General features: G+C 31.2%; 1 protein-coding gene across 3 annotated transcripts in view; it reads right to left on the bottom strand.

Moving 5' to 3' along the window:
* LOC130903800 (protein unc-79 homolog) overlaps positions 1-14,640 on the bottom strand; it is a 66,034-nt gene that overhangs the window by 41,217 nt on the left and 10,177 nt on the right. For 2 of the 3 annotated variants that reach the window (XM_057816168.1, XM_057816240.1), the window contains exons 3-12: positions 13,674-13,835; positions 11,696-11,866; positions 11,008-11,277; positions 10,127-10,356; positions 7,923-8,137; positions 7,115-7,392; positions 5,379-5,520; positions 4,363-4,663; positions 2,719-2,890; positions 1,175-1,539 (exon numbers count right to left, since the gene is read on the bottom strand). In XM_057816168.1, coding sequence (XP_057672151.1) covers positions 1,175-1,539; positions 2,719-2,890; positions 4,363-4,663; positions 5,379-5,520; positions 7,115-7,392; positions 7,923-8,137; positions 10,127-10,356; positions 11,008-11,277; positions 11,696-11,866; positions 13,674-13,835 — 2,306 coding nt within the window. The remainder of the gene's footprint in view (positions 1-1,174; positions 1,540-2,718; positions 2,891-4,362; positions 4,664-5,378; positions 5,521-7,114; positions 7,393-7,922; positions 8,138-10,126; positions 10,357-11,007; positions 11,278-11,695; positions 11,867-13,673; positions 13,836-14,640) is intronic. The other variant, XM_057816319.1, reaches the window with a different exon arrangement.

Below are 14,640 nucleotides of genomic sequence, written 5' to 3'. Positions count from 1 at the left end.
AATGAGGTGACAATGTTGAAGAAAATTCACAAAGCGATACTGAATGATCGTCTGCTGAAAGTGCGCGAGCATAGTAGGCATTTCAAAAAGTGCGGTACCATCACATAAGAAAGCTGTGCCGCGTTTGCTCACAATGAAACAAAAACAACGCCGTGAAGATGTTTCAATCGAGCGTTTCATAGCTTTGGATGAAACGAGGGTCTATCACTTCACATCCGAAGCAAAAGACAATCAAAACAAAAGGGAGAACCGGCTTTAAAGAAGGCAAAGTCCGTTCCATCTGCAGGCAAGGTCATGGTGTTGGTGGTGTTGGTTTCCTGGGATGTGCGTGGGAAAATTTTCATTGACTATCTTGAAAAAGGGAAAACTTTCAACAGCGAGTATTATGCGAACTTATTGTCACAGCTCACACATCCGTTATTGTGCAAAATTAATGAGTTGAAGTTTGAATTGCTACCTCATGCTCCCTATTCGCCAGATTAAGCCCCCTCGGATTTTCTGTTCCCAGACTTGAAAGAATGGCTCCGTGGTCAAAGATTTCCCAACAATGGATAGGTAATGTCGGTAGTTAATGGTTAGTTCGAAGAGTTTAATGATTCTTATAAGAAAAAGTGTATGAAACTTATTGAATATCGCTGGGAAAAATGTATGGAGCTAAAAGAATATTATGTTGAAAAGTAAGTATACTTATTTCCATAATTAGGGAAATATAGCACCATAACTTCAATTTTAACCATATAAGGATCAAAAGGAACAATTATGAAAATATCTTGATAGAAAAATGTTAGAGATATAATTAATAAAAAGAAGATACAACGAAAAATGTTTGTTGTTATGAATGGAATTAGAATAACGCGATAAACGTTCTGTAGGATACATAACGTTAGTGTCTCTTACGTTTATTGATTTAGTGGCACATTACACACATTACCAGTTTCACGCTCTTATAATTGTGGATGACAAGTCTAAATATCAACATTCTGATGCAACTTGAATTTGTAATATTAGAAATTATGTAAATATTAAAACGTAAATACAAGAAATATCTTTTTAAATTTAACTATTTCAATGGCGGATTATTGTTCCCATAAGCCTAGATTTTATAAGAATTGTAGTCAAATTGCGCCGCAATCATAACAAAAATTGATTGCTCCCGTAGTTTTGTAAAACTTACATCAGGCGGATGAGCTGGATGAATTGGTGAAAGATATTTCAATAATTGTAATGAGAGTTGATGCCACATGATACTAGATTCACAGTACGTGCACTCAGACTTTAACGAGCATGAGTGATTCCCTATCCAAGCTGCCGTTATCATACATTTCAACAGCCAACAGACATCTTTACAAAGTGATGAATTCAAGCCAGTGTGTTTGTCAGTGTCTTGGAGTTCCATCTGCTTCAATAGTATATCTAACATTAGCAAACAACAGAATAGATTGTGTTCTGCATCCGTCTCAAATTCTGCTTGAGGAGATAGACGGTTTTCCTCATCTGAAAATGATGTCTTTCCTGAATCGCCATCTTCAATAAGAGATGCTGCAAGAGTGAAAAATGGTGTGTGAAACTTGTTCACACTTTCAGAGTTGCCACTTTTATAAATTCCTACTACTTTTCTGATTATTCTAATTACAGTTCACTAAAACATGCATTGCATACTAGGCCGCATTTACAATGCTTACATTTTTTAAGATTAAAGAAGGGAAATTGAATCGACCTGACGACTTGTTAGTCTTTTCTTTTTTTAAATATAAATAAAAACTAAGTGCTGCCGTCAGACAAAGATTTATGAAAACCATTGCTAAATATGAAAGGTTATAAGGTTATAAGTTATAAGGACAAAAGTCGCACTGAATTTATTCACCAAATCATATTAATCATAATTATTTAAAAAATGTTAGGATATATATATATATATATATATATATATATATATATATATATAAATAATATGCTTTAATGAAACTAAGTTTTTGTTAAATGGTACTAAATTCACAAAATTGTTGGAATTGGGCGAAGGAAGATTCACGTTGGCATTTTTCGAAAGAAAAAATGTATTTGAACCGCTGAATTAATTCTAAATTAACAACTCTTTGAATATTATATAGTTCTCAGTATTATTTCAGACACAATATCAATCATATTAACAATATGTGTATGGATTCCACAACTTAGATAAATGTCATTATATGAAACATTCCTTTGACAACAAGCACTCATGAACACTTAGCACACTCGAAATGTTGTGTATTTAAAGATAAAAAGAAATATATAGATAAGGTCATAGAAATCTAACACACTTTTCAATACCGCTCAATCAACAATATTTTTCACTCCATTGCGCAAAATTTTAACAACAAGAAGTCTTCCTTCTACTTATATTTCCAAACCTATAAAAGGTAAGAAGCATAATCATTTTATGTCAAAAACTGAAAATCTATATATTAACAATGCTTTTGGGCATTACTTTGTACCATTTTCCAGTAAAACTCAGGGAAGCCTAGAGATAGATTTTATACAACAGTAGTTAAGTACAGTGTCTATCTCTAAAGTTCTATTTCTCTAACTAATTATTTACTGTGGCAACCCTTACATTTTCTACTCTAGCAACTGAGTCATTCTCTAACAACGCTTCAGTATTATTATACAATGATTGGATCAATTTCAAATTAACAGGAAACGTTGCGGTAGAGAGTGACTCGAAATTATATAACTTACAAATTGAGCCTCTTTTCTGTTCTTTTTCTGGTCTTCCTGGTATTTCTAGTTCATGTGGCGTTGTTGGATCACCATCGCTTTCTACTATACCTTCTTTCATAAAAGAGACGCCCTCTCCAAATATAGTGAACAATAAGTTCAAAGGAATTATTATTTCCAATAAAGTTAAAGTCTACAACAAATAAAATTGGAAATATATTCTATTTCAAACAACTATAGATTAAAATATAATGTTTAAATAGAAGATACCTATATAATTATAGTTGCATGTGGTAGCACTATTATTGTGAATGTCAAAAAAGTTAAAATTGTCTTGCTAATCAAACAATTATATTTTTATTTATGAAATTTAGAACTAAAGTAGTAATATATCGGTAGGAATTTGAGGAAATCAGGCAGAAAAACATCATAAGATTTCACTTTATCTTAAGTTTATTAGTTAGTTTTGTATGAGTAGGTCTAATATTATGTTGGTATCTACTTGATTATAACACGATTTTTTCAAATTGGTGTTTATGTATCTATATAACTGAATTCGTAAGCTTGATTTTTTCCCACTTCCAAAATACTTTGAAAAGATTTTACCGCCACTAATAGTGGTTTCCCAGACGCAGAAGGATAATTCACAACTATTGGTTTTTTTATTAAAAGGGTTATAATTGAAACATTTTTAATTGATCTCGCTTCTTTTTCACATTGCTTTTTTTCTTGATTTGCGTTACTATGAACAAAATGAGATTTCGTATATATGCATTTATTAACAAATACACTGGCGTCCATAAACTTCCTTGATTTTAATACTATATACCGACTTCAATCTTCGGAACATAGAGACTGGAACACTTATTTGGCTGGTCTAGGATTTTGAATTAACATTGCCGTTGTTAGATCACATAAGATGAAACTGTCAACCATTATTAATATTCAAAGACATATTTCGAAATGTTTAATCAAACGCAAACCTAATCGGTTATGACAACAAAATATCACATACGTATCTAGAGAGGACCATCTTGTGCTCAATTGCAGATATCACTTTAATTGGAAAAAATATTAGAACGATAGACAAAAAAATTGGGAACATACAAGGATAAATGTTCTTTATGAACATTCTACAGAAGATCTTTATAGTGTACTTGATACATTTTTGCAATAAGTCGGAATTTCTCAAACCGTTGGTACCGACTGTTAAACTGTTAACACTGTTAACTACCATTAAACCAACACTAACAATTTCACTTTCAGACGCATATTCATTTAACTAAGGTATGGTCTTCAGAGACCGACGATTGAATGTGAGAAAGAATTGTGGCGAGAAAATCACAGGCAATTTCTCTCTAATAAACTGAAGAAAGAACCATGAGAAATATGTCATTAGTTATATAACAATTTTTACATTAATTAAACTTATTATAAATATTGACAGCGTGCTTGGCATATCCGATTTTTCAATCCGTTCATATGATGTTCAGCAAAACATCAGCAGACAGATATGTTGTCTAAAATACTTTTTGTTACAATTATTCTAGCTAAAAAATTGTTTCGACAAATATAATTTGGAAAAATTCCAAATTTAGTTACAAAAAGTGAATCTTTCGGTCTGTTTTAAAATATGTCTCCGGTCTGTTTTATAATATGTCTTACCTGCAGCCACTGTAATGCCTGTTGTTGTACTTTGGCACTAGTTTTTTGAAACCTAAATGATACGAATTGAAACATTTTCTTAGCGTTAAATCCTAGTGGACTCATGTCTGTATCTAGGATTTTACTTAATATGATGCGTAATTCAAATAGTTCTTTTTCAGGTACATCGTTTACTATAGCTTCCATCCAATGAGGCATGACATAATTCCATATTTCTTGAGTAATTACTTCGTACGGTACCAGACAAAAGAGACGGTTTAAACCATCTTTTAAATGAGTTGTGCGTGATGACAATGTGTCCCTAGAAATTGATAATGTTACAATGGAAATATATTTTCATTGTGTAGCGAAAAACTATGAAGATACTAAAAAAACATCACAATTATCAACAACATAAATTGAAATATCTTGTTTTATGATTTTCTCAATTATTCTAATCGATTATGCATAATTTTTATCACATTTTGCATCACAGTACTGACTTATAATCAGTTTAATAAATTTTAATGGTTTTTCTATGAAGTTCCACTATTTATTATTTAAGAACTATATAAGTTTTTTTTCAACCAATCTTATTTTTTTGGTTAATTTTGGATATTATCTAATATATAAGTGGAAAGGAGGGGGTTAACAGATATCTTTATCATCGAGAAAATATGTTCCCCTTAGAACAAAGATGATCGAGGTGATTCAGCATTACCTCAAAATTTAATGAATACTGCCAATTATTGCGGTGAACCCCCAATGTTTATCAATTTCACGTGGAATATCTGATCTTGGTAATTAATGACATCTCGTGATTATTATTTATCAAAGAAATCCACATTATTTTCGAGGTCTGTCATATTGATCTTACTTTTTTTATGCCTAATTCAGGTTATTCCCATAAACTTTTATTATGCAATTGAAAAGGTAGATGTATTGACTATATACTTTGTTTCCATTGAATGATTAGATAATTTTTACTTTAGGATATTTATATGTTATAAATGAACAATTTTATAAATAATTCTTACCAATGGCCTCCTATACGAGCATACTCAGGTGGATGAGGCAAAAGGCAGGAAATAAAAAGCTTGTAATGACTTCGACTAATGTTTCGTAACCAGTTACATACGATTTCAGTCTTTAATTTCTCTAAGGTACTTTCTTCTTGACCTAAAAAGCACAAACGTATAACTAAGCAATATACGAGGATGTATTAATATCTAGTTAGCCTAGACCAGTTCCATGCATAAACAAAATATTGCGTTACCATAGCAATGAACAATAAGTTATTAGAAGTGTCAGTGTAAAGTTTGACGCCAAAAAAATAAACCAGAGTTACGCAATAAATTAAAAGAAAAAAGATATCCACCGAAATTGTGAAAATCGAAAAATTAGAGTATCGACCCATCATCAAGTACCTATATTTAAAAGGGTTAAGGGGTAAGCTTCACGTCAATTTGGACATGAGAAAAATTGCCGCAAAATGGATCCCCAAATGTTTGAATGTTGCCCAAAAGCGTGCAAGGGTAGACGCATCGCGTTCGATCTGTGCTTGTTTTGAAAACGATGTAGAATGCTTAAACCGAATTGTTACTATGGATGAGTCTTGGGTACATTTCTACGATCAAGAAACAAATCAACAATCGATGGAATGGCGACACGCTGGTTCTCCAAGACCTAAGAATTTTCGTGTCCAAAAATCTGCTGGAAAAGTTCTTGCTTCAGTTTTTTGGGATTGCTATGGATTAATCATGATTCATTTTTTGGATAAGGGTGGGATAATAACTGTAGATTACTATTCGACATTACTGGCCACTCTACGGGAAAAAATTGAAGAGAAAAGACGCGGGAAGCTATCCAAAGGTGTTTTGTTTTTGCAGGACAACGCCCCTGTACACAAATCTCATGCCATACAAAAAATTCGTGATTTAGGGTTTGAACTACTAGAACACCCCCCTTATTAATCAGATTTGGCTCCGTCCGACTATCATCTCTTTCCTCAACTACAAAAAGTTTTGATGGTCGTAAAGTTTCTTCCAACGAGGAAGTAATAAAAGCTGTGGAAGTCTGGTTTGCAGAGCAATAAGAAACATTTTTGTGAAAGGTCTGGAAACGTTGCAGGTTCGCTGTAATAAATGTATCCAAATGAGAGGAGAATATGTTGAGTAATACAATATTTTGACATTGAAAGTTTGTTTGGTTCTATGGTAGGCTAAGAATTTTTCAATATATGCTCCTACATAAACGTATTTGTGGGTCACATTTTTCCATATAATTTATTTAAACTGTTTTTAACGGTAGGGTGAATTTATCTATTTTATATAAAGCCAATTAATTTTCTTGAAATATGCGAAAAATGTTATTTTCCCAAATATGCAGATGAAAGTTATGAGATTTAGGTTTAAAATGTAGTTTACCAGATTCATGGAGAAAAGTGTGCATACATTAGTTAATTTGATAAAGACGTCTAAACTGGCTTTAAAATGTCAGGAGAACATGTTTGAGATGATTAAAAAATGAAACAAATTACAATAAAACACAGTAGAATTGACGGACGGTGTATGAAATATTCACAAATCATACTATATCAGGATTGTTATTCCTTATGTTTCCATTATTTCTGGTCTATATCTGTCACTTTGGTTCTCTGTAGCCATATAAATGTCATATTGGAAAGCTGAGTTGTTGGAGGTAAGATAAGAAGTAAACAATTTTAAAAAATTACCTAAAACATTTCATGATATTTATAAGTATAAATTTTTACCGTCATATGAAAGAGCTGTCATGTGAAACCAATGAAAAATCATAGCCAGCAGGCGCCCGAGTACTTCGACTGATGTATTTTCAGTTGGAGTACATCTACCCACCAATAGCCATACACCATATCGTCCCAATAGTTGCCGTTCTTCAATTGTTATGTTGTCTATAGCAGGAACTGGACTTTTACCTTCTTTTCCCTCTCTACTTTCTCTTCCTTCCTTATCACCTTCACGTTTCTCCTCTTTTGATTCTAATTGAGGTATTTTGGCTTCTTTGAGTAAACTGGAAAAATTAAATAATATTGAATTTATCTACCATTGAAGAATAAAAGGAAAATGGAATACAATTTGTAATTTAGTTCGGTAAAATACATACTTTTGTAGCGGAGCCTTCTAGTCATAAGTTTAAAATAGCATATCATTTAGGCAAAGATATTTCTGTTCTACAATCAACTGATTAACAATGATTGAATTGTTATTTAATAATAATTGTAATTCAATCAAAAAGGAAGGCTTCGCAGGGGAGCTCAGAAAAATTTCTATAAATGAGCGTGAGTATTAGTTTATTAGAAACATTAACTTGAAAATATAAATATTCACTCAAAATATTTAGATGGTTACTACTAAAACAGCTGATAGCTAGCAATTCGATTATCAGTTCTGCATATAGTAACATCACTAATCTTTCTGCAACAGTTTTATTTCTGGTTCTAATTTATGTATAGGAGATTCATGCGAGTGTTTTTCTCCCAATTTTGTTGGTCTGTCAGCTTAATTGCCCGGGATTACCGTAATAAAATAAAAAAAATTTACCTAACAATGGCTTCCACCATATAAGTCTGCATTTCAGGTTCCATATTCCAAGTAGGTGGTATACTTTTATGGAAGATGTGATCTCCTCCCCTTCGATTATTATGTCTGTTGTTGTGACATTGTTCGCAGTATCTGATAGGATGATTACCATTGTAGCTTGCACATTCAGTAGAAAAACATATAGATATTGCTGATTTATCAGTTGAGCGACAATTCTACAAAAATATATAAAAATTTTTAATTAATAAAATAACCACTTTCAAATTTAGTGGGTGCGAGACTCCAGTTTCCAATTTTTAAATTTTTGATGTTCAATGTTCATTTGGTTGAAAGTCATCATAAAAATCCCGGGTTTTTATTTTGATCAAAAATTTTGTGGTTACTTTCGTGATTTTGACCGCCGCTTTGCCGTGAACACCAGATTGTAAGGTTGAGTTTTGAACTAGAATACTTTGTTTGGACAAAGGATGATTTGTTTTCTCATGAATCGTGATTTAGTGTTACATGCTAAGATAGACATGTCAAAGTGTGGCGACTACAAGGCGAAAGATCTTTTCAAGCGTTTATCATAGAGCGACTATTTGATACAGGATTAGTTATGGCATATCTTTTAAAGCTCTTACACAGTGTATTTTTTATCCAAAATGGGACGATGAATGCGCATACGTACTAAAGACCATCTAGTATCGTTCATGGCTATTCTTGGAAAAGAAGCAACCTTTATGAATGGTAGTATTATCCCCACACTACTCGAATGGTTACTGTTTATCTTGAAGAGGTTCAAATTAAACGATTTGTTTGGTCTTCTCTCAATCTAGATTTACTATTGATAGAAAATATTTGGGATATATGGTGTCCCTTAGAAATTCTAGAGAAATTGATATAAGAAAGTCAATACTGCGTCTTATTACCTACTTCGAAATAATTACTTATTTTTATTTAATGAACAGATTCATTTATACCTCTATTTATTGAGAATTGCATTATTTTGTATAGTAAGCTGAACAATTATGCTTATAATAATAACTTAGTATATTTTGATTGACAGATCTTCTACTGTAATATATTTAGGAACAGTATTCATACAAAGTCCTTTCAGACTTATATTTTCCCTTAAAAATATGCTTCATATCTAATAAATTGTTAATTTTAAACATTCTCCTGTTAAAATAATTTTGCATGTTTACACATAGCATTTGTAATACTGATGTGAGCCAAATTACATCTGCGAGATCTTTTTTCTTTGGTTCCTAATATAATGGTTTTTAAAGGAAGTAGTACGACAATCGTACTTATGAGGGGCTTCTTGCGATATTCAAAATGGTAAGAACAAGTGAGGACGTGAGCATTAGATATAGAATAAGAAGTAAGAATATTAGAGGAGATCTGAGAACTCATGATGGAGATGGGTAAGACAACGTGAACGAGGTTGGACCAATGTCAAATGATGGTATAAGAGCTGAAGCTCAGTGCCTGAAGAAGAGCTCAAGAGGAGTCTAAATATTCGAAATTAAACAAGGCAGGGTCCTATTAGAACAATAAAAAGAAGACAACATTTAAAGGAGGTCAAAAAATTCAATAGAGAAGACAACAATATTTTTCATTTGAATAAAACATAGATAAATGAAGGATATTTTGTAAAAAAGTTTGGCAAGATAAACAAATACTCATCAAGCATTTATAGAAGATTTGCCTATTAACTTACTAACATTTCTTTGCTCCTCATATTAAAGGAGATAAAAGATTTGTTAATAGACTTATAAGTATTTGTTTCAAATTATATGAAAAATTATCATAAGGAAATAACTTGTTTTTGTTGTTCAGAAACATTATAATTTTCTCTTGTGCATGCGTATAATTCTTTGTACCTAGTATTATAAAGTTAGTGTTATCTTATTAAATTTTTCAATGCATTACATGCATTGACTTTTATCGATATAGCTTATGCATAATCAATAGGCATACAATATCTGAAGTGGACTCTTATCAAATACTGCATTTTAGCGCGTTGAGTCCAACGGACTCAAACTATCCGTTTACGTTACTAGCGCAGACTATCCGGATAAGGGTTAATCGGTATGACATATTTAAAACCATTAGATATGGAAGAATATTTAATGATTTTAATTATTTAATTATATTGATTTAATTAATGATAATTATATTAAAAACGATATAAACTAAAAAGTTCCTAAACATCTTACCTTATTTTCACAAACCATAGAAACTTGCTGCATGGGATGGAGAATATCAAAAAACATTTGGTTAGGGTGTTCCCGATGGATTTCATTTGCACATTCAATACATAAATATAGAGGAGGAGGGGTATCACTAGCATATGTTATGGAGATACAATGATCGTAACAAACTTTTGCGGCTTCTGCATTACCTGAGTTTGGGCACATATCCCTTTGGCAAACAAAAGGTGTTGGATCTAAAATTTCAGAGAGTATTACGAATCGAAAACACGATATTAATATCGAATAAAATTTGTGATTATCATGTTAAACTAGATGTAAATAGATGTAAGATAAACCAAGAAATTATTATTTCAAGATAAATTGAACGCTAAGGTAGGCTCTAATAATGGGAATGTTTGACAGTTGAGAGAGGAAAAAATATTAGTAATTGTTAACATATACATACATACATATAACAACCTAACAACAATAATAAAACTTCATTAATGATTATATAAGTAAACATGAAAAACATACATTTAGTTGTTAATATTTTTCAAAAATTAAATGGAGTTTAGTTACACCAAAATAGGGAAAATATCGGATTGCAACATAAAAAATTAATATGTAAGTTCATATTCTTTATTATAAGTCGTGAAGTAGTATTAGAACGTTCTATGTGGCAACCTCTAGGTGCTAGTTGATATAATGCAATTTTGTCGGGTTTAAAGTGTTGGAGTAATTATTTTGTAAATGGAAAGATGGTTCCTCTCATATTTAAAAAAAAACTACTAATACATATCATAAAATCATGAAACCGAACTCAATTTTATTAACTACAGTATGATTTAAGCAAATTATTAATACAACTGTTAGCAATATACTTTTATCAATAGTAACCATACCTGCAAATTTACAGATAAGATTTTTTCGATCAAATAAATTAGCATTAAATGTTGGCCAGTAATAAAACAATAATTTTGCAGCGGAAGAACGAGCAGTTGATGTTCCATATGCTATAACACTTAGAATATCTCGTAAAATATTTTGCTTTAGCGTCATTAAGCATTCCAAGAGCTGGCAGTGAAGTGCAGGATTCGTTGAATATTGAAATACCATCATTATAACAGCAGAAACTGATTGGCATATGTCACTATCACGATCATTGTGCCTAGCTAAAATTAAAAAAAAATAGGTACAGTTAATCTCTATATGGGAAATATTACTGACTGAGTATTTTCTCACTGAATGGCAAATTATAGGAATATGAAAGGAGAAAATATGATCATTATTTCACTTTTAAGGATAGTCGCTATAAACATTTTTCATTAATGATATTAAGTTGTCTATATCGTTTTTCATCAATTACTTTTTTTCTTCCTTCATTAGAAAGTCTACACTTTTTCATCATACATTACACCATCATCAGAAAAGTTTCTGGCAAATGTTAGTAAGAAGAATGAATTTTTTATATGTATTTAGAACACGAAATTTTCCTTTTAGCTCGACACAATCGGCTCCTATTTGAAAATGATCCTTATTTCAATGGGGCCGATGACAAAGGTATGAGTAGAATAATAATTTTTTACTTACATATAGTGAAAGGTAGAATGTAAAAACACAAAGTATTAATAATTTCCTGATGTAGATTATTTGGAAGAACGGATATGGAGGATGCAGTTAAATAAGGCAAATTATCGATTAAATCATGTTCCAAAAACGGTAATAAACATCCAAGAATTTGGAGCATCGATTGACCGAACGCTGAAAAATAAATACATTTACAATTTACAATTTTAGAGTTCTACCCAGAAAATAATGGTTTTAGCAAAATTCAGTTTGTTCTGTTGTGGAAATATTATGTGAATTTTTCGGATAGATCCGAATCTTGAAGTTACAATTTCTCGATAACATAAGGATTCACAAATCAGATGCATTTCAAGTTATTTTGATAAAAAGTACATTGTTCGCAGTAATCAATCACAATGTTTGTCCTAAATTTTCTAATAAGTTATGAACATTTGTAATAATAGGCATTTTTTCAATAAGTTCACTCTAAAACTGGAAATCTAAAATTTGATTCTCAATATATCGGATTCGAACCTATATTCTACAAAACTCAAGGCAAAAGCAATCAGAGATACAGCCACTCATCTTAAAAATAGTAAAATTCACTTTTGTAAACAGGTTTCTTTAGATAAAAATGAAGACAAATAAAACTCTCTTAAAGCAGTAATAGCAATTCGTATGACAATAACGCTCTTCCAATGTATGTACCTCTCTATAATTTGAGATGTCATGTACACTGCGGCCTAAAAATCTATTGTGTCCCCTTTTCTTTACGTGGCACTCTCAGTGTTTATAGCTGATCTATAAAGCCCACTTCTTGCAAAAAGTTTCAAGATATGGAATGGCCCTATCTGGCAAATATCTATTCATCTAATCTTCTTTCCTCGTATTATATTTATTGCCCTGTAGTCGATTCCACAGAGAGTTCAGACTCTACGAAGAGTTCATCCACCCCTACACTAACAAGTCTATCTGATATTTCATTTCCCTCCATTCCATTGTATCCCGGAACCCATTGAAGAGCAACTTTATTCTATTTGTTTAGCTTATTTAACTTGTTTTAATGGCTCTGATGGCCGCTTGGCTATCGGACAAGATGATAATCTCCAGTTTGCGGTAATACCTTTCCTAATTGATCTAAATGCATTTTTCGATTTCGTGTATTTCTGCCAGAAAAATACTTGGTCTAAGCTTTTAGAGGGTTTGGCTCTGTTCCTATCACTTCTACTCCAGTTCTGTCTGCTGTTTTAAAGTCATGCAATTGAAGAAAATATCCAATTTTTTCGGAAAAGACACACATTTTGGAAAGACAAACAAAACTCTTTCAAAGCAGAAATTGCGATTCGTAGAGACAACATTGCTTTTCCAAAACATTCGCGTATTTGTAAAAAAAACTGATAACTATGCATTGAAGCTCAGAAACAAATAATGAAATTTCGGAGACTTCACTCTACAGAAGCTTCTGTAGTGGCAAATTCAAACGCGGTAGCCGTAATTGTTTCAAAATCTGTGAGTTCTGCTTGCATCTATAATATTATTTAATTTGATTTCATATCAATATATTGCATATGTTCTAAATGAACAAAGTAATCCATAATAATGAATTTTCTTCAGAAACTGTCATATTTTGACAATTTATATTCTATATAAGGCGACTCAGGAATATGTTGTAGCCTTTTTAAAATATTACCACTACTATTCAATCTATAAGGTTAGGTTTTGAAAATAGCATTGTAAAATATATTTTTACAAATAATTCAACCTGTAAAGGATAAATTATCTTTTTCACTCTAAGCCATAACTATGAAAGAATCATATGAATAACTTCGTTGTGAAAAATAAATTCTTAAAACGTTCATTAAATAAAGTTTAAATTGATAGCTCAGTTTAAAAACAAAATCTATGCTTCGATTGTATGGTTCTAATGGAGTAAACTTTCCTCTTTTAATAAGTAACATTGCTTTTCTGTTAATTCGATATACAATTTATGACAATTACTTACGTAGTATTCCGTAATTGATGAGTGGTGCGACTTCTAGTAAAGGAATTAACGAATTGTAAAGGCCTTTGTAATCTAAGCTCGGAAAAAGTGTCATTCTAACTGCATCCATATCTGGATCTTTAAGGAGGTCAAAAGGAGAGTTTGGTACATCTTTTAGAACAGCTAAAAACTCAGTGTTAGTTTAAACGTTCTCTAATGGGTCATTCTTACCAAAATAGCATTTTATGTTTTACCGTTTTCAGCGTTACTATTAGTTTTATTATTTATACCACAGTGGATTGAGAATTGAGAAAACTCACAAAAGCTTTTGACGTATGAATCTGTTAATTTACAAGAATGAATCTGTTTTTGTTGATCATAATTAAAAAAAATCACATATTATACGATCATGATAATATACAATCGATCAGTGGAGCACGAAATATATATTATTCATCCAAATTTATTTTTATCACTTACAAAGTATGCTTCTTTCGAAATAAATTACCAATACGCTAATAAAGGATCAAAATATTTTTTAAGCATTTTCAGGAAGCGAAATCAGTACTTACTACGAAATCTCTTTTATTTTTTTTTTTCACTAAAAGCACTCGAAGTAGTGATTAGAGTTTTGAAAAGATTACCCTATTATGAGACAAAATGGAGAGCCCTATAGATTTACTTGTATTATATTATTATAATTTGCGAGTTTTTATAGTGGAAAATCACTAAGTCTCCTTGTAGAAATTTGTTCTTTGCTACAAATATCCTTTCATATTGTGGGAACAGATTATCTCGACTTATATTATTGGAAGTTATTTTCATATCCATAAACCTTTACCATCATCAATTAATTTTTTCATATAAATGAACAAAAAATGGGTAACTTCCAAATCAGTCTAACTTAATTAAATCAATGAATTATTTTAATGACGATTTTATTTATTCACAAGCATTACGTTAGTATTATAAAATTAACAATAATGCA

Source organism: Diorhabda carinulata, chromosome 1 (genome assembly GCF_026250575.1).
Source record: "Diorhabda carinulata isolate Delta chromosome 1, icDioCari1.1, whole genome shotgun sequence".
In the NCBI taxonomy this organism is placed as follows: Eukaryota; Metazoa; Arthropoda; class Insecta; order Coleoptera; family Chrysomelidae; genus Diorhabda; species Diorhabda carinulata.
The sequence above is the reverse complement of the archived record's forward strand: the minus strand, read 5'-3'. Positions and strand labels throughout refer to the sequence as shown.